The sequence below is a fragment of the Struthio camelus genome, chromosome 2 (assembly GCF_040807025.1).
Source record: "Struthio camelus isolate bStrCam1 chromosome 2, bStrCam1.hap1, whole genome shotgun sequence".
Lineage (NCBI taxonomy): Eukaryota > Metazoa > Chordata > Aves > Struthioniformes > Struthionidae > Struthio > Struthio camelus.
The window spans coordinates 155,775,036-155,799,896 of NC_090943.1; the positions used below are offsets into that span (position 1 = coordinate 155,775,036).

Genomic DNA, 24,861 nt, shown 5'->3' on the forward strand with positions numbered 1-24,861 from the left:
GCAAATTCATTACATAGGTCTAAAAAAATGAGTTGAAATGTTTGATTTTTTCTTCTATTCTAGCAGCTAAGAAAATTTTTTCATTCAATGTATCACCTTTCTGAAAAGTAATTATGCATAAACATGTGAACGTGTAGAAAAGGTTTGATTTAAAATATCTTGCAGCTATAGTTATTAGACTCTCAGAATTTTGAAATCTATTTTCTTATGAGATGAAATGGAAAACAGTCATTGAAAAGGTTCTTTTTATGTTTTTTTTTAACTCTCTAATACTGAAAAAAAGGTATTTAAAATCAAAACCTGTCTCATGGAAAATATTCATTTATTTAAATCTGAAGCGTCCTAAACCTTGTACTACATTGCTCAGCTGTAATACAGCACTAACATTTTCAAGTGGCTAAGGTTATAGAGGAAAATTCCTGCCAAAGTATAGAAATAAAAAACTTGATTGCAAAGGTCTTATTTACTTCCGCTTCTATTAATTTGTGAATGAATGGGCTCATCACAGGAGGACCATGGAAAACTGAGTCTTAGCTGCAGTTCTTGTACTCTTAAATAAGGTGAATGATATACATTTTCATCCTAAAATACCTGAAGTTTAACCTGAGAAGCATGATCTGCACTCTGGTCTCTTTGATCACTACAATTCTTTAAATAACAGTGGAAATTGATTACATAAATGGAAAAAGGAACACCTGGTTTATCAGGCTTATCAGAGGCTTATCAGATGAATAGAAAATACATCACTATTGTGACTGAAGTCAAGAAAAATATTGTAAAAAACACTAATTTTTTGCTAATGAACAAAACATAACATTGCATTGAAAAGAGCTGCATCATAAAGGGATTCTTTTTTGTCGTTTTGATTTTATTTTGGGACAATTTACCTTTACATAGAGAAGGAAATACATTTTAATGCGTAACTAAATAAGTAACAAGAATAGAATGATAGAAATGAGATAGCTTTCCTCCCCAAACATAATGTAGCTAATGTGTGTCTTTTAAGAAGACTTTTTTTAAGGTAGGAGACATTTTTCTAAGGAAGCATATATAATTGTTTTATATAGTTGTTATATATACTTGCTTTTCTTGCATATACCAAGCTTACTTGAAGAGCTGCAGTGACCAGCAAAAGTGGCTAATGGAACAAGAGTGGAGCAAGAAAAACCAATGTAACTAGAGTGAGCAAAGCTGCAAAGAACAGCTAGAAAGAGCAAATGGTAGACAAGAGACTTTGCTGATGTAGCTGCAGCTCTCATAGAGGTTTAAAATTAAGCAGGGAAGATGACAGCACCCTAGGACTATCAGTCCCAAGCTATGGAGTGGATACAAACTGCATGCTACTTGAGAAGAACCAACTCTCTCAGTAGTTGCCTCATCAGGAAATGAGAAAAAGAGAGGAACTATAATTATTGTTGTAGTTTTGTCTTCCAGAGCAACCAGTTATAGATTATTACTCTGTTCATCCTTTTGCTTTCTCCCTTTGGTGAAGCAATACTGTTAATCCATTTGCTGCACCATTTGTTAGTGGTAAACTTTAGCTTATTGAATAAAGGATATGTTAATTTGGTTTTCCCAGTGTCCTGGGTTGCTAGTTAGTGACTGTAAGATCAGTCTGATGCTATTGGTGAGGTCCTGGAAAGGGGGTTAGGCTAAGAGACAAAAGCAGAGATAGGTCTTCTCCCTCAAACTGCATGCCTGCTTATGTTAACAGGACTGTCCATGAATAGTGAAGGAACTCCATTTTATATAAAATCTAAATTGGGTATATTTTGTAGGCACTACTAGTAATAGAAACTGAACACTTTATAAAACCTTGTGTGAGTATATGATATCCAGATGGCTTGTTTAAGAGCAAGAAGCCCTTTGCATGCCCAATGAGAAGAAAATTCCCAAAATAATTTGTTTATCAAGTTATGATCATTACTGTTATTCACAAAACTCTGCTTTTTCTAATCCTGTTCAGAGAAACAATTATATAGAAAGTCATTTTCACGATACTTGCAGGTTGGCCTGAAGTAAACAGTGCCTAAAAATTTTTACTTGATGTCCAAAAATTCTGGAGAGATGAATCTCTGAACATTTCTTTGGTATTTGTACTGAATAAAATAGGAGAAAGGAAAGAGTAGAGAAAGAAAAGAAACCAGTGTATTATTTCCATAAACGTGTGCATTTTGTTTTTTATCATATATATAGTTAGAAAATTGGAATCTGACACAGTATTTCTGGCCAGCTGGTATTATACTACAGATTTGTAGATTGCAGTAAGTAAACACAATAGTGTTCTGGGAGTTTGGCCAGATTTGTCTACAGCTCCTGGAAACCTCTCTTTGTGATTTATGCCTTACCACAAGTGCTTCATTCCACAATGTAAAATGATAAAAGCCTGCCTTTTCACCTGGAATTCAACAATTAATCCATTCAGACTGAGAAAAAAAAGTAGTAAGTAATCAAGATAACTTTCCCCTTTTAAAAAATTGTAGCAAGAAAAATTAATGTGGAAGAAAAGAAAAAAAAGAAAAAAAACCCTTTCTTAAAGATAAAGTGTGGGAAAATACAGCTTTTGGAAAATGTGAATGTTTTTAAAAGACTATCTGAACAAATATCTACTGAGAACAAATCTTACTGTGAAACAGGGGTATGGATACCTTAAGTTCTGAAATCTTCCCTGCTTGCATGCTGCCATGTTGCCTTTCCAGCGCACGTTGAGAAGGTAAAAATCCCCCACAAGAATGAGGGTCTGTGAACCAGAGACTTCCCTGAGCTGTTTAAAGATGACTTTATCCACTTCCTCACCCTGACTGACTGGTCTGTCTGGTGATGTCTGCCTGTCTCTCCTGGAGAATTTGTATCCGTTTGTCACCAGTCTCCGGCTGCACGAGCTGTCTCACCGTGTCTCAGTCACTCCAGTAACATCACCACAGTAACTGCATGCAGAGCTCCAGTTCCTCCCATTTGTGTCCCTGGCTATGTGCATTTGTGTGTGTATGCCTGAGGCAGGTGTCTCCTCACCCTATTTCATCGTTCCTGAAGTGTCTTATATTCCTGCATGCTTTTCTTTTCATTCCACTTCTACCTGACTTAACTGTGGGTCAAAATCTCCCTTCCTCATAGTTCTCCACTTAAAGTTCTTGTCCTTTTCAACTGGATTAGGTTGTATGATGCATTAGTGCTAGACAAGGGGGTGGTGCCCTACAATGACATAGGAGAGAACTTATGGACGATAGACAAACTCTACCTTTGGACATAACATCAAACATTCAAAATGAAACAATAGATGGAAATGTGTCATGGGGAGAATGCATAACTCCTATCAGACAGTCTTAGAAGAACCCAGAATCAACCTTTTGATGTATAGTGGCAAAGAGAGCCTTTGCCCATAAACAGCCCTGCAGTGGTCAAATGAGGTCAGCTACATTGATTGACTAAAGGGTTTTATGTGCTGATTTTGTAGAGATCTGCTTTCAAAGATTTCAGCTTTGAACAAAACTCAGAAGGCCATCATGCAACATAAGTAAGCAAGCAAAGCAGACCTCTTACCTTTTTGCTCATGACAGTCAGTTCTTTAAGAGACTAAGTCTATGCTATCAGTCATTTCTTGGCTACCTTAAATGCAATGGGATGTGTCATAAACTTTTAATAATCTGTGCTACTGTTTCTATTACATTTAAATGTCCTTCTAACATCAACACAGATGTTATAGTAGACCATTTTATAATCTTTTAATTTGAAGAGATGAATAAAAAGGTGACAAAATAATTCCCTGAGACTTCTAAAGTTCTAAATATATTTGTATAACAAAACTGAACCATTCTCAGACTGCTTTATCAGTGGACATCCATAAGTATTATCTCTTTCAAGACAAGCTGCAAATATGAAATCCATCTCACGGGATAGAAAACATGCTGTCTTAGTGTTCGTATAAAACAGTAACACTCATACTAGTGATGAAAACAGGAAGATAAATTAAAGCTAAAGGACAAGATTCACGTTCGATAGGAGAACCTATAACCATTCTTTAGTTAATAAAGATATAGCTTTGAGGTATATTTAAACATCATATTACGATTTCAGCAATGAAATCTTCTTTTGCCTTTAGAAAGCACTACTGGCAATCAGTTGTATTTTTAGATAATGATAATTCAAAGACTTTAAAGAATTTTCAGAGAACTAATTTTGTACTACTTCTGTCTTCCAGATTTAATTACAACTGTGCTACACATCACTGCTTGCAAAATGTTATTTAAATACTGAGCAGTGTTTTCACAATTTGCATTTATACCTAGCTAAATTCTAATTTTAGACAGAAATTGGGAGATATGGAAAGTTTTATCAAGCCACAGTTTTGTATAATCTGGAAAAAACAGGCTACTTCATTTAAAAGCCCATGGCAGCAAAAGCTTTCTGGATTAAGCAGCTTAGTAAATTGAGTTAATGAACTTGGGATTTACCAGTAATTACTTTCAGAGTATCTCAAAGTATTTTACAGAATATTATATATGTTAATTGATCATTAGAAAGGATTTATCCACCAATACCACGTAGAAAATGCAGTCAAAGACAATGTAAGATAGAAACAATAGGGAAGTAATTAGGAATTTACTAGTTTATAAGCGGAATTTACTAGTCCAAACTGGAATTGGGCTAGAACTATAGTTTTAACATCTCTCCTCTTAAAATAGTCTTACAAGAGTGTCTTATAAATAACAAAACTTAATTTTAAATCTCAAGTGAAAGCCTGGGGCTTTGTTGGAATGAACCCCCCTAGTGTTGTGCTGCGATGACTTTATTGTGAAAAATAAAGTCATTACCAAAACAAATGATTTAAATTGTTGTCTATTATCATCCTAAAACAGCATTGCACTTTTCTAAGTTTCTCCTTCCCATTCAATCATCTTGGCCCTTCAGATTAACCTCCCCCTTCCAATTTCAGGTGTAAATCGCACTGCTGCGGTGTTTTCTGTGATAATTTTGCTGCATTATTTCAATCCTGTCTGTGAACATGGTCGATGCATTCCTATGTCCTGATTGCTTAAGAGTATTTTAATAAATCAAGAGCTAAAACCAGTGTTTGAAGCTTTTCATTAACCGCTCTCACTGACTTCAGGTCCACTCACTGTAAGTAGTCCTAATTCCCAGCCTTGAATGCAACTGTGAGTTCAAACATTTTGATATTCATGCAATCTATTTTTGCTCAGTATTGGATTAGATGTCTTGAATTTAAAATCTGGTCTTTCTCTTTTCCTCTTCCTTGCCTGTATCAACAAAGGTAATGATCTTTTGTTATTAAATTTGATCCAATTGGTACTCCTCCACCAAAAGTAGCAACATAATGCATTATTAGATCTGTCCTCTCATTGCTTTTAGGTGAACTACAGCTATCTGCTAGTGCCCTCTTTCTGGAGTAATTGTATATTCTTTCTCTCCTTCTAACCACAATTTCACTTATCTAAAAACAAGTCAGTTTTGCTGCCTTCCCCAATCCTCTACATACTTTTTCGAGATGTAATTTAAGAGGCTTCCTTTACATTTTAAGAAGGTTACCGCACTGATGAATGCTAATTACTTTGATCTAAAGATATTTTTATTCTGGACCTTATCACACCAGCTCAGGATTAGCCCTTTGCTAATGTAAGTAAAGTAAATGTAAGTTGCTAAATGATCTTAGGAAATCCTGAAATGCCATGATGCTGAGCAAAGCAAAACCACGCAAGCTGCATGAAAGTGTGATTCTGATACTCTGATGAAGATTCTGATCTGGATATGTTACACATATATTTTTTGCTACTTTTTTAAAAATGATCTAACATGTTTTTCAATCCAGTCTCACATAGCTATACTGAGGCTTTAGCCAAGAATAAGTGGTGACAACTGTCTGTACATAAGAAAGAATTAAAAGTGGTGAAAGAACTGATTTCAGAAAATGCTGCTTTTTCCCTGTGAGATTTAATTTATTCCTGACTTTAAGTTAGTGCGTTTTATTTTCCACCGTGTATACTATCAGCTCTACTAGTTAGTGTGCTGCATGGCAGCAAGCACAGTACTTTGGCTTTATCGCCTACTTTGTTCTCCCTGTGCCCTAAAAAGCTGGCTTACAACAAATACACAAAGGCAAAGCAAGATTGTTTACCCCTTACATTATTAGGTTCTATTCACCATACTGTCACAAAATCATTTACCTATCTGCAACCAAATCAGCACATTTATCTGTCTGTGAGCTTTCTACATTGCTACATAAATACTTCTTAGCAGTTATGCAAAATTTAATTCATTTTTTCAAAATTCCATGTTATTATAGATCATATGAAAGCAGCTATACCCCTTCAAGGAAAGTATATTGGAAGGTCTACAGAACCACCTCAGAAATGCTTTTATTTCACTAGATGGTCCTCTCCATTTTACATGACCTAACGTTTATCTGATATAGTCTATTCATGGAAATATATCAGTGATTTGCAGTTAACAACTTTTCCCTTACGGTGGCTTCTGCGCACAGGAAATGGGGAAATACTTCATAGTGAGCTGAATATTCTAATACTCAGATTTGACACCCGTTACGTCTTTTTTGCATTACAGGTATATAAATACCTCAGATCTAGTTTACCGGTAATAAATGCATGGCAGAGGAAAAGGTGAGCTTACACACCTATGTAGATAAAAATATATACATTTATCTTTAATATACACATATAAATGTTAAAGGAGAATTATAGAATCCCCAAACTTGGGGTTTAGCAATAACTTCTTTAATCTCTTACTTAAAGTGGAGACCTTTACTTGGTCTCTACTTTTGTCATGACAAAATATGGAAAAAAAACCTCAGTATCCCCTTGGATACATGATCAAAAAAGCTAAAATGCATTTTGTATTTGTAAGAAAAGTACATACAGTCAGAGGGATGTGCACTCCTATGACTTAAATATATGTAAATTTAAACAGGTGGAGAAACAAAGCTACTTGTTAAAAAACCTAAACATGGGCAGCTGGAGTAGAATATCTTAAAGGGAAAAGAATAATTCTTGTAAGCAGATTATTTTCCCCCTGCATTTATGAATAGCACATCTCTTCATAATGAGTAGGAGTCTTCCGAACTAATCGTTTTACCCTATATTTACAGCCAATGGAAAGAAATGCACATTTCTGTGTATGGTGTAATGTATTCAGGTGTAATTTATCCCATTTTAACATAGAAGTCTAAAGTTACGTGAGTGGAAAATGTTTACTTAAAAATGACATGAACAGTGCCTTGAAAATATGCATTTTTGTCTATTGATTTTGAAGGGAGTCTTAGACAGCCAAACTTGACATAAATACCTAAATTATGGAAAACTAAAGTCAGATGGGGTGGATCCTGACCAATGTTCCCCCCTCCCCTCAAAAAGAGACATATATAACTAGAAAAAAGAATTGTGAAGTGGCAAGATACCATTTCAGTGGACATTTTGAATTTCCACCTTCTCTACATACTGTCACGCTTGCATGTGGTCGTGTGTTTACATCTCTGTATGTATTTAAGCTAATATACCAACTTTTGCCGTGGTTACAGACGCCAGGTTCAGATGGTACCTGAGCTCCAGAGAGTGTCCTCTCAAGAACAGTTAGACAGCTTCTGAAGTATGAGGACAGAACTTTCCCAAGTTCTCCTTGCCATGTCCCTGGACTGACAAAAGAAGTAACGACGGTAATGTAATTATGGGTCTCTGTAACTGATTGTCCTTGGGAAAGAGCTTCTAGAAATTCCAGATGCAACTCATCAGCAGGAGGTATGTAACTACACCTTGTATATTGTGCATATGCTGTATTAAGTGAAACTAAAAATTGCAGCCAGGAGTATTCTAATATTTCTATCTAACATCATGATGAAAATTTGAAAATATGAATTTTTCTGCATTAGGAAATTGAGAATATTTATGTTTGGATATACCAAAAATGCTTTATTTGAGGTCATTAAGTGTAAACTATGCTTTATTTTAACTTGTATAATTCTTGTATAAAACTGAATTTTCCCGTTAAAATGCATCACCTGACTGGAACTTGAGCTCAGTGTATACATCTATTCTCCTATGTGCTAATTCATCTTTCATGAAGCACTCAGTAATTTAGCAGCAGTAAAGTAATTTCTTTTCTTGATCCTACTCTAAAAAAAAAAAAGCTGAATAATTCTTGAAAAAGCTTAAGTATGAATTGAAATTTAATATTAATGGAAAGTTGTGACTGGAGCAGCAAAGGTATGAGCAACTGAACAGATGTTTTATAGTGATAAATATTTTGTAGCTATAAGTACAAGTAAAGATGAAAATATTTTAATAGAATGTCTGGGAATAAAAATAACACTATTCTCCTTATATTTTTTCCAAATTTCTGAACTCTAAAAAAGCAGTTTTAGAATAAAGATTCTTACAACATAATTACCGCTTTGTCCTGGACAGGAAAAGCTTTGAAAATATAGAAGTCACAATACTTCCTTGATTACGAAAGTGTATAATTATTATAACCTTTATAGAATGACAATATTATATATAAATGACCTTAATTATTAGCCTCTATAATTATTTTTCCTACCTTGCTGCAGTATGTAGAAATTGCAAGCTGCAACATTATCTCAGGAATAGAATTTGAGATAGTAAAGTTGCTGTCATATTTCACTATTAAAAACATCCCTATCCAAATTAACTTGTTAGGCAAGAAGACTTTATTTTAAAACTAGTTAGAGGCTATACACAGTATAATTGACCATAACACAACAAATCTAACTTGTTTTTCTTCAGATTAAGGTATTCCTACATGTCTAGTAAATCTAATAAAGATAAAATTATTTTAATGAGTATCAAAACATGTAAATGACAGGTGAAAAACTTTGTGCGTTCTAACTGTTTTCACTGATAAACAGGTTACGAAATAAAGCAATGGTCAAGCATGTTCATTGGTTTTCCAGTACAAACCTATAAAGACTAGTAAAGAAAAGGGAAGCTATTCAGGAAGAACTTTTTTTAACCATGAAAAAAATGTGGACAAAAATAAATAACTTTAAAAAGTACAAATATCATTGTTGTCCATCAAATTTAAACCATAAGCATGTAATTGGGTCTCAAGAGTAGACGCTTGTGGCAGTATGAAGCCCTGGTGTTTGCAATGAGATTCCCCTTGTTGAGATATCAATGCGTAAGAATTAGAATGCTAAAACACAAATATGACCCTCCGCTCTTCCTTCCACTCTCTTTCTTCAAAGTGAAGGTAATGTAAAAGAATGATCTCAGTGAAAAATTACTCCCAAAATTGACTTGTTCTGACTAAAAAGAGGCAGACGACAATGACGTTTGCATATATATGGTCTAAAGAGATCTATCAGCTTAACTCCACTGGCATCTAACCATGTTGTAAGTTCAGAACTTTGTTCAAATTATTTCCTATACGTTCAAAAAAAAAGCAAAGATACAAAATTAATAACAAACCAAGCATACTTTCTTGCTGTTCTTGAGACTTTTTCCCCTATGCTATTCTCATAACAGACCAGATAATTAAATTTCTCAGGTCATGATATTGAAATAGTTCGTCTTTCCCCCGTTCAACTAATTAGATGAAAATGGGCAACTATAATATGAATTTCTGCAAAAGATCTGGCCATATACCAAAAACTATTTATCAAATTCTTCAGGGTTGAGAAAAGTTCATTCTGAAGCACAAATACATATACATTCTAAAAATTCACGAAGAATTGTAAGATATTTATCAGAGGAACTCTTTAAGGATAAGTGTTTAATCAAAGACAGTCTCCATAACAAACAGAGAGAAAGAGATAAGAAACTCATTAGTGCGTAATCACCTTTACCAACCTTCTGCAGAATTCTGTTGAATAATTACATTAGGCAAAATTAGGACAAACCTATTAGAACATAACCACAAAGATTTCTACATTAAATGTAAAGCCAGATATTTTTCATATCAAACATAGATTTGTAGAAGGAACTATTGAAATTAATTAGTCAATTTTTTCATGTAATATAGACCAAAAAAATCTTCTCAGTAATTTAGTGCATTAAGCCTTTGAGCAATCATACTTGATGTTAAAACTTAAATTAATCAAGAATCCATCACATACAAAGGTAACGTTTCAATAATTAGTAACCATCATCATTAAAATGTATACCTTATTGTTCGGCTTTAATTTGATCGGCTTTTATTCCTTAGATTCTCGAGTGCTCATCGGTTAGATTAGGGAACTGTCAACTCTCAAAAGATCTTTTCCCTCTGTACTTACTTCGACAGTTACTTAAGTCACCCCTTCATCTTCTTTCACAGAAACTGAAGATTGAGTTTCTTCAGTCTCATGATAAAATGTCAGTCTTCAGACCTAATGTAATATGTTTCCTCTTTTTCTGAGCCCTTTTCCAATTTATCAGCTCAGTTTTGGTCTAGAACTGGACACTATTTTCATAATGACCTCTCTAATCATATATAAGAAGAAACTATGCTTTTCTCATTCCTATACGATATATTCTGTCTACACGTTAGCATTATGCTTAACCACAGGACTATTTTGGGAGTTTATAATTCCATTTCAATATGAAACTGATTTTTCAAAGTATTTTCACACCCCCTTGAAATAAAAAAAAAAAAAATCTATTGAAAGATCTAGTGAAAATAGAGTTGTGTCAAAAGAAAGAGTTGTGTAACACTGTAACCAGCATGATTGTCTGACAAGCGGAAGCATCAGGTTCAAGTCTCCCATCTTCCTCACCGTAATTCATTTCAAAACTGAAAGATCAAGGACTTGGACAACAGTTTAAGGTACAGTCCACTGATCTTCTACTGTACTACAAATCTGTACTCCCAAATGTAATATTTGTATAAATTTATGTATTAAAGTATAATCATCTCCCCCAATGAGATTTGGATTTAAGCCTTGATTATGTATCTGCCTCAGGATTAGGTAGCATTTTTCCGGGAGGTAAGAGGGGAGGACTTCTGAGTTATCAATAATATTATTAGAAAAAAGTATTACCAGAAATAGCTTTTTGTTTTCTTCAAGGTCATAGATAAGCATATTAAATAACACAAAGCAAAGAGTAGGAAATAATAGAATGGTATTTCCAATGATAACCATTTCCAATATATAATTGGTTTTTGTGATACTGGTATATCCGTTAACCAGTTTTTAACTCAACTGAACATCTGAGCTACATTTATTCTTTTATTTCTTTTCAGAATTTTATTAAAAATTAGAATTTCTGTTGGAATGCCTATGTCCCATGTAAGACTGCATCAAATAGATCAAGAGCTTTTAGATAAAGCTAAGTGTTCCATTCCATAGAGTTAACCTGCGATTCTGTGAAAGGATCTCAAGCTTGTCTGACATAACAGCGTTACTTCAAAATGTTTGTTAGCTCTATAATATTTGGTTGTATATAGCAGTGACAGGTGCTCCATTTTATTACCTGAACTCCTTGCGTTACTGTACAAACATTAAGCATTTATCTCTAAAAACCTGAGAAAATAAGGTTTACCAATGAAACAGGATGCCTTAGTTCTGCTATAATTCTGGCTGGAGAAAGGGAAAAGGATTTGACCTATAATGTTATGTTAGAGCACAAGGATTACCTTGTGAAGAATTTTTAAGATATCAGATCTGACAGAGGATGAGGCTAAGTCCCCCTAGCTCAATCGCTGGGTAGTTTCAAGCTTCTGTTTGGTACAATTCACTCTATATTCCAGTTAATATTTGACAAAAACTCAGCCCTTCGGAAGTATTAATAGATCCCAAATTTATATTTTCTTGCTCTTGTGCTCATGTTCAACTATACTGAACACACATATTTATAATGTACCTATTAATCTTCTTATTACTAGGTTTCTAGTTCTGAAATTTCATTATATATACTTTAAAAATATGAGAAATAGCCTTTTAATGGGATATTGACTGAAAATCTAGCAGTTGCATATACTGAGATACATGCATATGAGCAAGACACCAAAATATGCCCAAAGGCTTTTGTTTCTTTAATCACAATCTAAATGTTAACAATTAAAATAGAGATTATAAATTACTCAGATGAATAAATTTAATGAATATATTTGAAAAGATTACTGTAGCATTTCTCTTACCTCTACAAATAGGAACTGGGAAGTCCCACGATGCTGTATTCACAGAGTTAGCTATACAAGTAAGCTGCGGGTGACCATCCAAAATGTATCCAGTCACACAGCTGTATCGAATTTTGTCACCAACATCAAATCTTGTGCCATACAAGATACCCTTTGGTGGAACTCCAGGATTGCCACAAGAACTACTCTGTAATTCTGGAAAAGATAGATTTATTATTATTTCTAATATTTTTACAAATCAACACCATATTGTGCTGAAGAACATAGCAAATGTCAATTCTGGCAGCTTAAGGGCAGGTACATATTTTCATGCATATTATACAATTCTCAACATTGAAAGAGCCAGTACTGACTTAGTCTATCGAATTTATGTATATTCCCACACACAAGTAGAATATTATCCAAAAAAGAACACTAAGTTTCCCTTAAACTCCAACTAGAAACATGTTCATGGATTTTTCTTAATCAATAGCAAAGAATTGCTTAGAAAGGAAGGAGAAACAAAGGAACTTGATATATTTGTGACTATGAGCTATACAAAGGCAACATAGTAAATGAAACTGTGGGACAGATATAGAAGAATATCAGGTTTGAATCGAGCAAAATCTGGAAGAAGGGACAAACGTAGCCAGTACAGAATATTGGGAGAGGATATTAAGACATTAGTTCAGATGTGATCAGGAAGCTGTTGAATGATTTGATAGTTTCCAAATAATGAGTCAAAAGTGATGAGATACCTTGGGCAACTGAATTCCAAGCAAAGCATTGGTTGGTTTAAACATATGGGATCTAAGAAATGCCATAGATGTGAGTGACTTCTACTCTGATATGGAGCTTTAAACCACTCAGAATTCGCAAAGAGCCCTGGTGCTGCTGATGGCTTGGTCCTTGAGGAGATTAATCAGAGTTCAGATTCACTAGCGAGTACTCGCATGTGAACTGTTTGCCCTTTTGGATGTTGTTTCAACATCATCAGTAGCTTGATTATGAAACTTTCCATAACTTACTGCTGAAGAAGACTTTTAGTTAGTGGACATAAAAAGATAGATTTTGCACAAGTATGAGCAAATAGAGATTCCATAATCTCATCCTACATTCTTCAAAACTTGTACCAAGTATGCTCATTTGTCTAGTGCTAACAGGGAAGGGGTAAATCAGGTGAACCTGTACTTAGATGCGTAGCAAACTTCCCAAATCTAGAGAAGGAAACAAGAAAATAGCCTGAAGAATGGAAGTTTGTATTGTTTTACTTCTGTTCCTGTGTTCCTTATAACTAAATTATTTCTCTCCATCTTTGATGTGTGCATATGCACACATACACGCACATACATACACTTTTTTATTTATATATATATATATATAATATGTTATGAAAACTAAATGGAAATGTTATAATAGGTTTCAACTAAAGAAAAAAAATGTAGAAATGAATATCAAGGCAAATAATATAAGTCATGAAATATACTATATTGTCAAGATGCCAAGACAAGAACTACCACATACTGGACTTCTGATACCAGATAAAAGAAAATAAAAAAGCAAAAAACTGAAAAAAATTGTAAAACTGTTACTAAAGAGAAGAATGCAGTATGGTCATACATATATTACAACTATGTGTTCACCTTCAAGACCTTCAGTACCAATCTTGTTTTAGTGGTCAGATGAAAGTATGATTGTTTAGGTATGCAGATGGACTGCTAATGTTGCTGCTGCTGTGCTGTAGTATTGTCCCTGTTTTCTTTTTTTTTAATATAATAAACCGCCTGGAACTGGATCTGTTTTTCATCTCCTTGCACAAGGGGATGCACAAGGACACACAAATAAGAAGACAGCCTGTCTCATACAGGTCACTTTGAGGCTCATCTAAATGACTGATATTCTTAATGCTGCTTTATCAAGCTACGTGTTCTGTCCTCCAGCAAAACTCTCCTTGTCCTCAGATCTGTTTGCAGATTTGGGGAGGCAGCACTGCAGTTGATTTCTGCATATTTTGCTCAGAAGAAATCCTCTTATGGGCCCTTTCAAGCTTTTCAAGGCCATTCCAGGTTTCTGCACCATCACACAATGTCAAACTAGAGGTAAGAATATCTTCCTGTGATTTTTGGTTATCTTATAGGCTGTATTATATTAACTTGAAAATTTTGCCTGTACACATCGCTTTTATTTTGGCTTCTCCAAGAAGGTGGTACCTTTCGGAGGGCTGCATTTCCTAAGTGCGCTGTAAAAAGGTCACAGAATGATTCTCTCTCCTTTGAAATGAAGGATATAATGTTTAGTGATGCCTTTAGCAGTTACTGCTAAAAAATTACTTGCTTTATTCTTACTGGTGTCTCATCAAATATTACCTTCAGAAGGCAATGAGCTCTTATGAAATAATATTATATTTTAAAGTATTAATTATAAAACACATTCCTTCTAAAATGTAACTCATTTTCCAGTTATATTACTGTACGACTCTTCTACAGAGATTACTTGGCCTTTTCCATTAACTTTTCAATATTAAGGAAGTGGTTAATAAGCAAGTTATTACTTCAAACTCTTCGAATCATTTTGTTTCTAATTCTATATAACAAAGTAACTGTGCAATTTAAAATATATTTGCTGTTTCTCTAAGTATTTCATTTAGAATAAATACAAGTGCATTATTGTTTTGGGTAATTCACCTAGTAACTGCATTAGTCTTATCTTCTTTAGCAGGTAGTGTCTATCTTCAAATTTATAAACTATGACTCATTATAAATCTCTGTGGCTGCAATTAGACACCCCCTCCACCCTATTCAAACACGTCTTCTGGATGAAAACCTAAAAGAAAAGATCAACAACTATGACTGGTAGAATAAACATTTTTCACTGCATTTCAGTGCCTCTCAGATGTAACAATGCACTACCAACTAACTTCCTGACATTTAAAGATAAAGATTGCTTCCTTGAGTTTGTCATCTCTCAGGAAACACAGGAATTGCCAAAATTGATCATTATTTTTGCTCAGCTTTGCCAGATTCCTGATTTTAGTGACATCCTGATATTCAGCAAATGATACGAAGTGTGGAAAAATATTTCCTTTTAAAGTTGCCACGTTGCAATTTGATTTGACTTTTCCTTGTTCATATACCCTGAAAACAGGCAGAATTGAAATTTTTATACCACCCTACTTTTCACATTTTCACTGTGTGGCCTTATTCATCTCCTTTTTAAAGTAAGCTGTCCCAATTGTTTCAATCTCTCTCCAGGTAAGAATTTTCTTTGTCCTAGATTTAATTGTCACTTATCTCTGAAATCCTTCCAACGCAGCTAGGACAGACCGAACAGAAAATAATGTAGCTTGTAACGAATTCTAAAATTTTATTTCACTTTAAATTAGGACGAAAACTGATGTTTGCTTGTTTTCCTATTAATAGCCTAATAAGAAGGCCAAAACTTGTTTTCAAACAGCAATGATTCTTTTCCAAAGTATATTTTTGCAATGTCATAGGTGCTGATTGAAACGGGAAGCCTCAGATTTCTTAGTTTAAGGCAGTCTGTAAGACTGAGCAACTCACTTGCCAGAAATCCTGGGATTATGTTTCAGCTCCAAAAGAAGAACCCTAGAACCTCAGAAAGAGTCAGCTCCAGAGCCAAGACTTCTAAGTCCATTCAAGTTCTCCAGCTACAGAACTGGAACAAGCCTTGGCTGGAGCAGAGTTCCCAGAGCTTCCAGACTTGCAACCAGGGAGTGAGGAAAAGAAGCATTAAAGATCTTTATACCCTGAAAACAAGAGGCCTCCAGAAGCCTGGAGGAAATAAGAAGGGTTTCTGGGAGAATACTGTATGAACCCAAAATTATGAAAATAAAATTTTTCAGGTTAGAAAATGGGCATTTTGGGGGAAAATACATTTTTTCCAGGTATCTCTTGCCTTAAATTCCTTCATTTCATCTCTTAAGACTTAGGAGGAAAAATGGAGCTTCCTCAAATACTTTTCCTGTGTAAAAGAAAATTAAAATCTCCATCTTCAGTTGCACTCAGAAATGAAGAGGGATACAGCTTAGAGATCTATATACTAATGGATTTTAACAATGATATAAAGTCAAAAACATCTGCATATATATTTAAATATATAGAGTGTTGATTTAAAAACTGCATATCAAAAATATTTCCAAAGAACCCATTGTCATGGGATGTCAGGTTTTAGCACAGCTGCACAGCTTGAATCACATGCCACAACTGTTTTGAAAATTTCGCCTATGCTTTACAGTAGGAAGCTTCTGTAGATTGAAACATTTGTAAGTACACATTAAACAACATACCTCTTCATGACCCTTGCTTATTAAACTTCAGCACACAATGAAATTCAAGTTTGAGGTCTTAATTAGGTATAAAAAATTGTAACATGATAAAGAGGAAATGACAATGAGAAAACTCCTGAAAAACTATTTCATATAATAGCTAATATTTTGAATAAAAATCAAAAAAATTATTAACAGCTATATTTTATTTCAAATTAAACATTATATCTATTAGATAAATTACCTCAATGCTCTCTTTTATTATGCAAATATTAGAAAGTAAAACACCTATTCTATTATTTGGTCCATAGCATAACACTGAGAGGAAAACCTGTCCTATAGGTATTAAATGCAGTTCAGCTCAACTCCTTCAGCACAGAAGTGACCCCTGTAACACTTTGTAAAATCATTTTTGATTTTTTTTAGAAATCTCACTTACATTGAACTAAAAAGAGAAACAAGGATTTAATTTTTAGCAGGTACTTTTCATCAATGTCCATCCAAGATCCCCAAATAGAAACCATTAAAATGAACTCAGTAATGTTATTATATATATACTTCATTAATCATAAAACTATAAAGTGCATCTGGATACAGAAGATACATTCATTTATTTACACCCTTCAATACTCTATATTTCATATTAAGACAATAGAATGCCTCAAAATCATGAATGATTCATCAAGAAAACTTTTTTACTTCTATGTCCAGTTTCTGTGACAGAAAATGTGATATTTAAGCTAAAGCAAGATACTAGATAAGCCTGCTATCTGTATTTTGCATTTCTTCCTCAATGCAACTTTGTAATGATGACTCCGAATTCTGATACTTCAGATTTTAAATTCAGGTTTCTGATTTCTGCTTAAGACAGACAAGGGACTGAACAGACATGGAAGATCAAATTATTTGCAGTACAAAAAGAAAAAAATGGCTATATCACACTAATTACAGTGCATACAGAGAGTATTGAGCTTTAATCGGTTCCATTTACTCTTACCTGTGCTAGCAGTTCACTACAGGCTCCAACTAAGAAGCTAGATAAGTACTTGGAAAATGTATGTCCATTGAGTTTTAGGGATACATTGCTAGCATTTACATGAGCTAGCCAATTTAAGGCTAACTCATTTATGCTCACATTAGCTGAACTGACATACATACCCATGGATATTAACTGTCTTTATTCTATTGGTATTTCACAGTATAAACATTTGAATAGAGTCAAAAAATTAGCATATACATTGTTTGCTTCAGCAAAACCTAAATGCTTTTTGAAATTAATGTTCCACCTGAAAGCCAGCTACATAATTTTTTTTGTCCTCTAGTTTTATACAAGATGATAAAACACTAAGATCAAAATACCCTTCAGTGCTTTTCAATAAGTTTCCATTCCACATTCAAGCTTCATTCTACTAAGGAACTCCTATTAATATCAATGGAAATTGTGATCAAAGACTGGGTAAAATACCCCTCTGAGAGTTCTGCTTATTAGGAATGGACACACTTCTTTAAGGGCTTTAATTAGCAGAAATTCAGCCACTTATAAATACTAATTAATAAGCTATTCAAATTAAATGATGTTAAATATAATCTTTAGTGACAATACTTTCAAAAACAAAGCTGACAGAAACTCAGCATCTCTCACAATTCACTCGGGAACCTGATCATAACCTGATGTGGAAATTCCAAATTTACTTTATTTTTTATTCAGATTTTAGCTTAGGGAAATTCCCTTTGATATTATTCATAAAATCAGGAGTAACACCTGTCATCCCTAAACCATTTAAGCATGAAGCTCACATACCATTGACAATTTTATGTCTGAATAGCCACAGTAAGTATTTGTAAATATTCCACTTAATCAATGCATACCTTGGCTCGTTACAGCATGTCATTCAGCTCAGCAGAAGCTGTTTGTGTTTTCTCTGTGGGAGATTAACCTTCTTAAGAGACTTAGCCTGACATTAGAAATTTAGGAACACAAACAATTCCATCTTTTTTTAGAGGGTGAATCCATATCTTCATCCCAGATGTTATTCACAGCTGTTACAAATCATTATGACCCCTTTTTTCCTCTCCTATAGTGAGAAACACTCTCAGTATCAAACATAAATCTGCATGAGTTCTCTTTCATTGGAAAACCTATGAAATATCCCAACAGAGGCTAATATTTGGTTTGTTTGTCACATGTATCACTTTTGAAACAGACTACTTGACAGTATCCCCAGTGTCCATATGAAGAATGCCCTATGGCACTGTGTGGCTCTGGTCCTTGGCTGTACAAAGGCTAGTTCAATTCGGCCCACCACTCCAGGCTAAAAAAATATATTCTCTGCACGCAAACCTCACTGTGGGTCAAGGAACAGTCCGTTCTAGGGACCCCTCCAATTGTCAGTCAGGGCAGAATTTGATACAACTGTACACTACTGCACATAAACAGCCCTTGAAAAAGCAATATATATGTCATTTGTCTTACCGATAAGTAAAAACACTTCTATACTGAAGACTCCAGATCGATTTCAAAAGTGCTACATATAGTATATATGGGTCTAATGCATGCTATAAATTCCCAAGACTCCCCATATAGTAGGAGAGTAAACATACTTGTAACATCATGAAGTAGCTTGAAATTCAGTTGTTCAAAATTCACCTATATTAGATCTTGCAATGGCTTATTTTAGTTGAAAACGGTTTTGCAAAGGTTTTGTAAACTAAAAAAAAAGTTCTTAAATGCACAGTTTCTACCTCATAATCCTTCTTTATACTTTGCTTATTTTCTTCCCCGTTCAGTCCTCTTTCACATTGCTCTGAACATACAAATAATACTGGTCAGCATTCAGATCTAGAAGAATTCACTGACCAACGGAGAAATGCCATTGTCTTCCTATACACATACTGAAATACACGTATAGAACACACTGGTCCCATTTGAGTTTACAGAGTCAACAGATAAGCCACAAGAAACATTTGGAGTAGGTAGCCTCAGTACAACCAAGGAAAAAATGAAAAACAACAGATCCATATCAACTAAATGCACACTACTTCTTGAGACCAGCATATTAGGAAAACCCTTCCTGTGCACAGTATATATTAAATCTACTAAAAATAGTCAAAGCACACAAGTCCAAAGCAAGTTTCTAGGAACTATCCATCTACTCATGCTCTTGCACCTTTCTACAAATCCATGATGTATGGATTTGTGACACTCCTCAAATGACTGCAATGCTGTTAATCAATCAATGGATTGCATTCATCTATAGCTATATAGTATTTTTTTTACTTATGATGCTATGATTTTTCCTCTAAATATTTACTTCTACTGAAATTTAGGATGAATCATAACACTGTATTTGAGAAAAACTGTACTGAATATAAAATGTTTACACCAAACGTGCCAGGAGATTGCAACAGTTTGTTTCAGTGAGATTCCACTCAGTGAAGAAAGAAAGTGAAAGGCATGTCATGCTTGGGGTTTGAGGGTTTTTTTCTTACTGAAAAATGATATCTAGTTTATAACATGTCACAGGCAATATAACAGCTTTCGGGATTCAGTCAACGTCATGCTACAAGGCACCAGAGTTAGTCAGTGCTGAAGTACATATCTGTCAGAGCACGTATATATTATTAATAGGATATAAGAAATGATAAGTTGCACACAATCTGTCAATAAGAAGATATGTCAATAGGAATACATAATGTCAACAGTCAGTGCAGAAGTGGCAGCATTTGTCTTTGTAACATTCATTAAAAGGATGTGTCAGATTGGCTTCATTTCCTTCTCAAATATGTATTAGATAAACTTTTTATAGTTTTTGGTGTAGTTTACCAATTCTCACGCCATTTGCAGTTTACGAATTGCATGCCATTTTCCAAAGAAATCTCACTTGTGTAGCATAAGCTGCCTGATAAATTAGTAACAAAGATGACACATGGATTAGGTAACTGGAATGAATTCAGGCATAACTGGAAATCTGTATGCTCTTCTTGATGTGACTATCCTATCCTAATTACACATACACATACATACATGTATTCCCTACTGATTTCTAAATGTATTTGACGATGTTAATTGTGTGGTTATTAAAAGTAGCAGACTTCCAGATCTTTTATGCAGCTCTTTAGGGGTGACAAGGCAGGAATGGTGTCTCCTTTGCCTGGGAAGTGAAGCCTAATCATATCACTACCAAAAAACATTCAGTTGTACTACTGGAGTTTGTGCATTTTGCACCCATCAACAGAAATCCTTCACTCCACTCAATAGCAATGCTTCCAGGTTTGATACTAAAGCTTTTTAATTTTTTTACTAAAAGAATACCGAAGTGGCGCTTTAACTGCACAAACATCTGTGAATCAGAGAGCAAAGAAAAAAATGCTTTGAAAGATCTACCATGAGCAATACAGATTTAGAAAAACAGAGATTAAATAAAATAATCAAGAATAGCTGAGTCTCCCTTTTGTGCTAATTGAACAATAAAATCTTTTTAGATAAATCTTTCAGTAGTAACTGAAAGAGACCTTTAAGAAACGGAACGCAAAAGAAAAATAGAAGTGAAAGAAAAACATCTAGAAAGAAATTTTTCCTTCCAACAGCATCAGAGTGAAGATCTGCATTCTAAAATTTCCACATCTGATTTTTTCTGAGTAACTGCATATCCCAAACGCTACTTCATTCTTGTAATGTTTACTTCTCTTTGAGGATACCCTAAACCCAATATCCCAGATGTGGTTCAATCAGTAAAAAAGAGGAGATGTAAATGCATTAAATATGCTTAGATAAGTGTCTACCAAAAAGGTCTCAGAGTTGCCCAACATATGCTGTCATAAAACAGTTTGATTTGAAAGGATTGGCTGTAACAATGTGGTACAACTTCAGCACAGTTTTAAAAGGTCAAAGCTATTGAGTCAAGTGTCTCAAGTACTTGGAAGGAAAAGGGAAAAAATAAAATAATCTGTTTTAATCTATTTTTTCCTTGGGAAATACAGTCACATAATTGATTACTCAAAAAGCTATTCAAGGAAAGATAAAACAAAGAATATTAATATTTAGTTTTCTCTCCATAAGCTTAGCAATCCAAACAATATTACTTTTAACTTCTAGCATTCAATTTTTTAAAATGAATTCCTATTTTTTTGACCATCATTTTATCTACAAAAACTCTCGTTTTGTCTTACAAGTTGCATAGCATTCAACATATCTATTCCAATGGAAAGTTGTGGTTCTGCAACTGCATCCACATGAACACAATTTGTGTTTGCAGTTATTCTTTGATTTGAAGAGATTGCTCACTTCAAGATGCAAACGCAAAATCAAGAGCTGACATTCTGAAATTCACGTTTGTTTACAACAGTTTGACTAACAGCCAAAACTTCCGCAAGCTTTTGTTTGCTTTCCGCATTTCATATGGGTATTTCTATAGCACAAACACTATTTTAAAGAAATATCCATCAGAAGAGAATGTCATATTCTAGAGTCTATCTATAAATATCTAGGTAGGTAAGAGGAAGTGTGAGAAAGACTTTTTTTTCTCTAAAGGAAAACAAGATAAAACATAGGCATTTTTTCCTAACTGCTGATTTTTCATATACAAATATTTTTGCACTGAGGGTCTCTACTGTTCAATAAAGATAATACAGCTAATTAAAACATAGGTTAGAAACTATGCAATGTAATGAGTGACATAATTTTGCTTTTTTTTCCCTTTGAAATTATTTTTATGTAAACAAATGACAGAGAAACTTGATTATTTGAAGTAAATACATTGATTAGTATGAGGGTGTCTTTTAATACTGTATCCTGAGGGAACTTTAAATGTAGATTGTTATACTGAGTTTGATTTTGGTGCTAAGCAAACTGAAACAGACATTGCATTTGCCTTCACTGCAAACAACACAAGAATGTTTCTATTTACATAATGTTGTACGTTATCTTTTTGGGAGAATACCAGTTTCAGCATTGATTAATTAAAACTGCTTTAGTATGAAGCTACTACAAACCAAAAAATAACAACAAAAGAAAACAGCAAGAAACCCCAGGATATGTGAAGGAAATGAGTAATACTTGTAGTACTACAGTAACATTGGCACTCTGAGCATGACAAACACGATACAAGAAATGGCCCAGGGTTTGCAATACGTTCCCTTCATATGCAATACACTGCTGTAAATATATATTTCAACCAACTGAAGAGACAAAATACTGTTAGAAAGCTGAAAGTAACTCAAAAGAACAAGCATAGAGAAAAATGAACTCCTTTACAGATTTGAAATGCTCTCTACCCAAAAATAGGCAAAACTGCAACAGCAATCACTAATTCTAATTCTACCATATCCGAGTGCAGTCCAGCACCAAGTGAAAGCAACAGAGAGGTTACTATAAGCATCAACAGGGACAGATTATATCTGAAATCTCCCCATCAAACACACTTCTAAAGGCTTACCTAAAGGAAATGACAAATAGGTAAAGAGGGTTTGAGCCTGCCCCCCAAGACCTTTACTTGTCCTCTTGACTTTGGTTCTTGACTTACCACACCTAAATTAGCATCTTGTACTTAGCTGAACTATATATTGAACTACAGAACTGCTATAAGCTGAACTACCTAAGCTGAACTACTTAGTTGAGCTGTAAATTAAAGTTTTAACGACAATAAATTGCGGTATAACTGCTGAGGGTGCCAGTTAAACCCCATGTGTGGCTGGAAGGCAAATTCACCTAGTGCATGGGCTTCCTGAGGAAGCATGTTAGAGAGTACGTGAAGTTTTAGGATAGACATGCAGATGCTGGGGAAGAGTGTGGCACAGAGGTTGCTCCATCCACACAGCCCCGAAACCCTGTAACCCTACCGGTACAGTGCTGAGCCTGGGGCACTAAGGCTGCCACGTACAGTGGTTACTCAGCTTCCCAGCTGGATGAGGCACACACGGACGCGCTCTGCCTTCCCTGCCGTAGCAAAACGCAGAGCTGTCGGTGTGCGAGCCCTAACGAGACCACTCCACTTAGACTGCAGGGCTTCTGAGCGCTTTTTGGGGGGCATTGTTGTATTCTGTAAGCAGCTGGGAAGAGGCTGCTGTAATTGCACGGTAAAGATTATTTCAGAGCCTAGGATAATCTAAAATCCAAAACCAGCCTAAAATCTAAACCATATCTCTATTCCCTTTGCAATACGTATTTCTTACTATGCCCTTTAGAGATATACAAAAGAGAATCATCTTCAATTTCTGAACTGTCACAGCAAGGAATATCTCATAGTCTAATTTATTTCCATTCCACTATTGCCTCAATACCTCATCTTATCCCCGTTATGCTAAATACTCTGTAAACATGTTGAATCGCTCCACAATGATGGTCCTTATCTGGAGAATTTACAGTAACAGAAGCTAGGAAAAACTAACTGAAGTTAGGAGAAAGCAGGTTACCCACTGCAGGAGGATGCTGTAGAACAAACAAACTGTGTGGTATCATACAGACAGTGCCTCCACACAAATTTTGTAGATGAGAATGCCACATACATGTGAAGTAAATTTCATCAATTTTGTGTATCTGACGTACTGCTTTATTTAGAATCATGCTGAAATTAGGGTTTCATTTTGCAAGGCACCACACAAATATTAGGAAGATGAAAAGGTTACTTGGTTAATACTCAAGATGATAAGAATATTGAAGGCAGGGAATAGAATGAAAGGAAACAAATATTTTATGGAAAGCTCCTGAGACTTCTTAAGACTTCCTAAGGAGACACCTAAGACTTGAGGAGCACTGATGGGCTTTGCTTATTAGCGAATTGACTTTTAACTCATTATAAAGGCTAATCTGAAAGATTTGAGGTGTAAAAGATGATAAACCAAAGACCTGCAGTTCTTAAGAGACTATGCATTTTCTGGTTTAGCTTCCTATTGGCAAAGGTCATCTGAAATGACCAGTATAGTTTAATGATACTTACACATGTCCACGGCTAATCTGAAAACATAAGCGATGTCTTTTGTCTGACTCGTTAGCCAAGATTCTTCTGCCTCCTGCCTTCTTGACAAATTGTGTCTTAATGTTGAGGGCAGATGTCTTCTAGTATGTTGAACTTCTCAACTTGTTTAAAAACAGATAAAATTTATTCTTGCTACAGTGGATCTCTCAGCATTTAAAAATTGAATCTAAGGTATAAGATGTATATAGGGAAAGGATCATGGACAAACGTCCATTAGTAGATTAAGATGTAACAAGGCACAAAGAAAAACAGTTTTCTACCCGTTAAAGAGACCTTACCATATGAGAACGGGCACTAGATGGCACCTGGAACCTTTAAAGCTGTTGCCTGACATGGGAGAGTGACAAACATTTCCTTCTGTATATTTCAGTTTCAACATAAAATTCAATTTCTTTATATATATATAAAATATAAAATATACATATAACTGTGTTTATACATATAATTACTGTTAGGAGTCACCGTATTCCCACGATAGAAATGCAGAAGTTTGATGTAATTGGATCACTTCATTGACTAACC

The 24,861-nt window shown here is 34.6% G+C and overlaps 1 protein-coding gene across 2 annotated transcripts in view; it reads right to left on the reverse strand.

Moving 5' to 3' along the window:
* The window catches only part of CSMD3 (CUB and Sushi multiple domains 3), a 711,519-nt gene that overhangs the window by 531,590 nt on the left and 155,068 nt on the right, over positions 1 to 24,861 (reverse strand). For both annotated transcript variants that reach the window (XM_068933141.1, XM_068933140.1), the window contains exon 4: positions 12,103 to 12,297. In XM_068933141.1, coding sequence (XP_068789242.1) covers positions 12,103 to 12,297 — 195 coding nt within the window. The remainder of the gene's footprint in view (positions 1 to 12,102; positions 12,298 to 24,861) is intronic.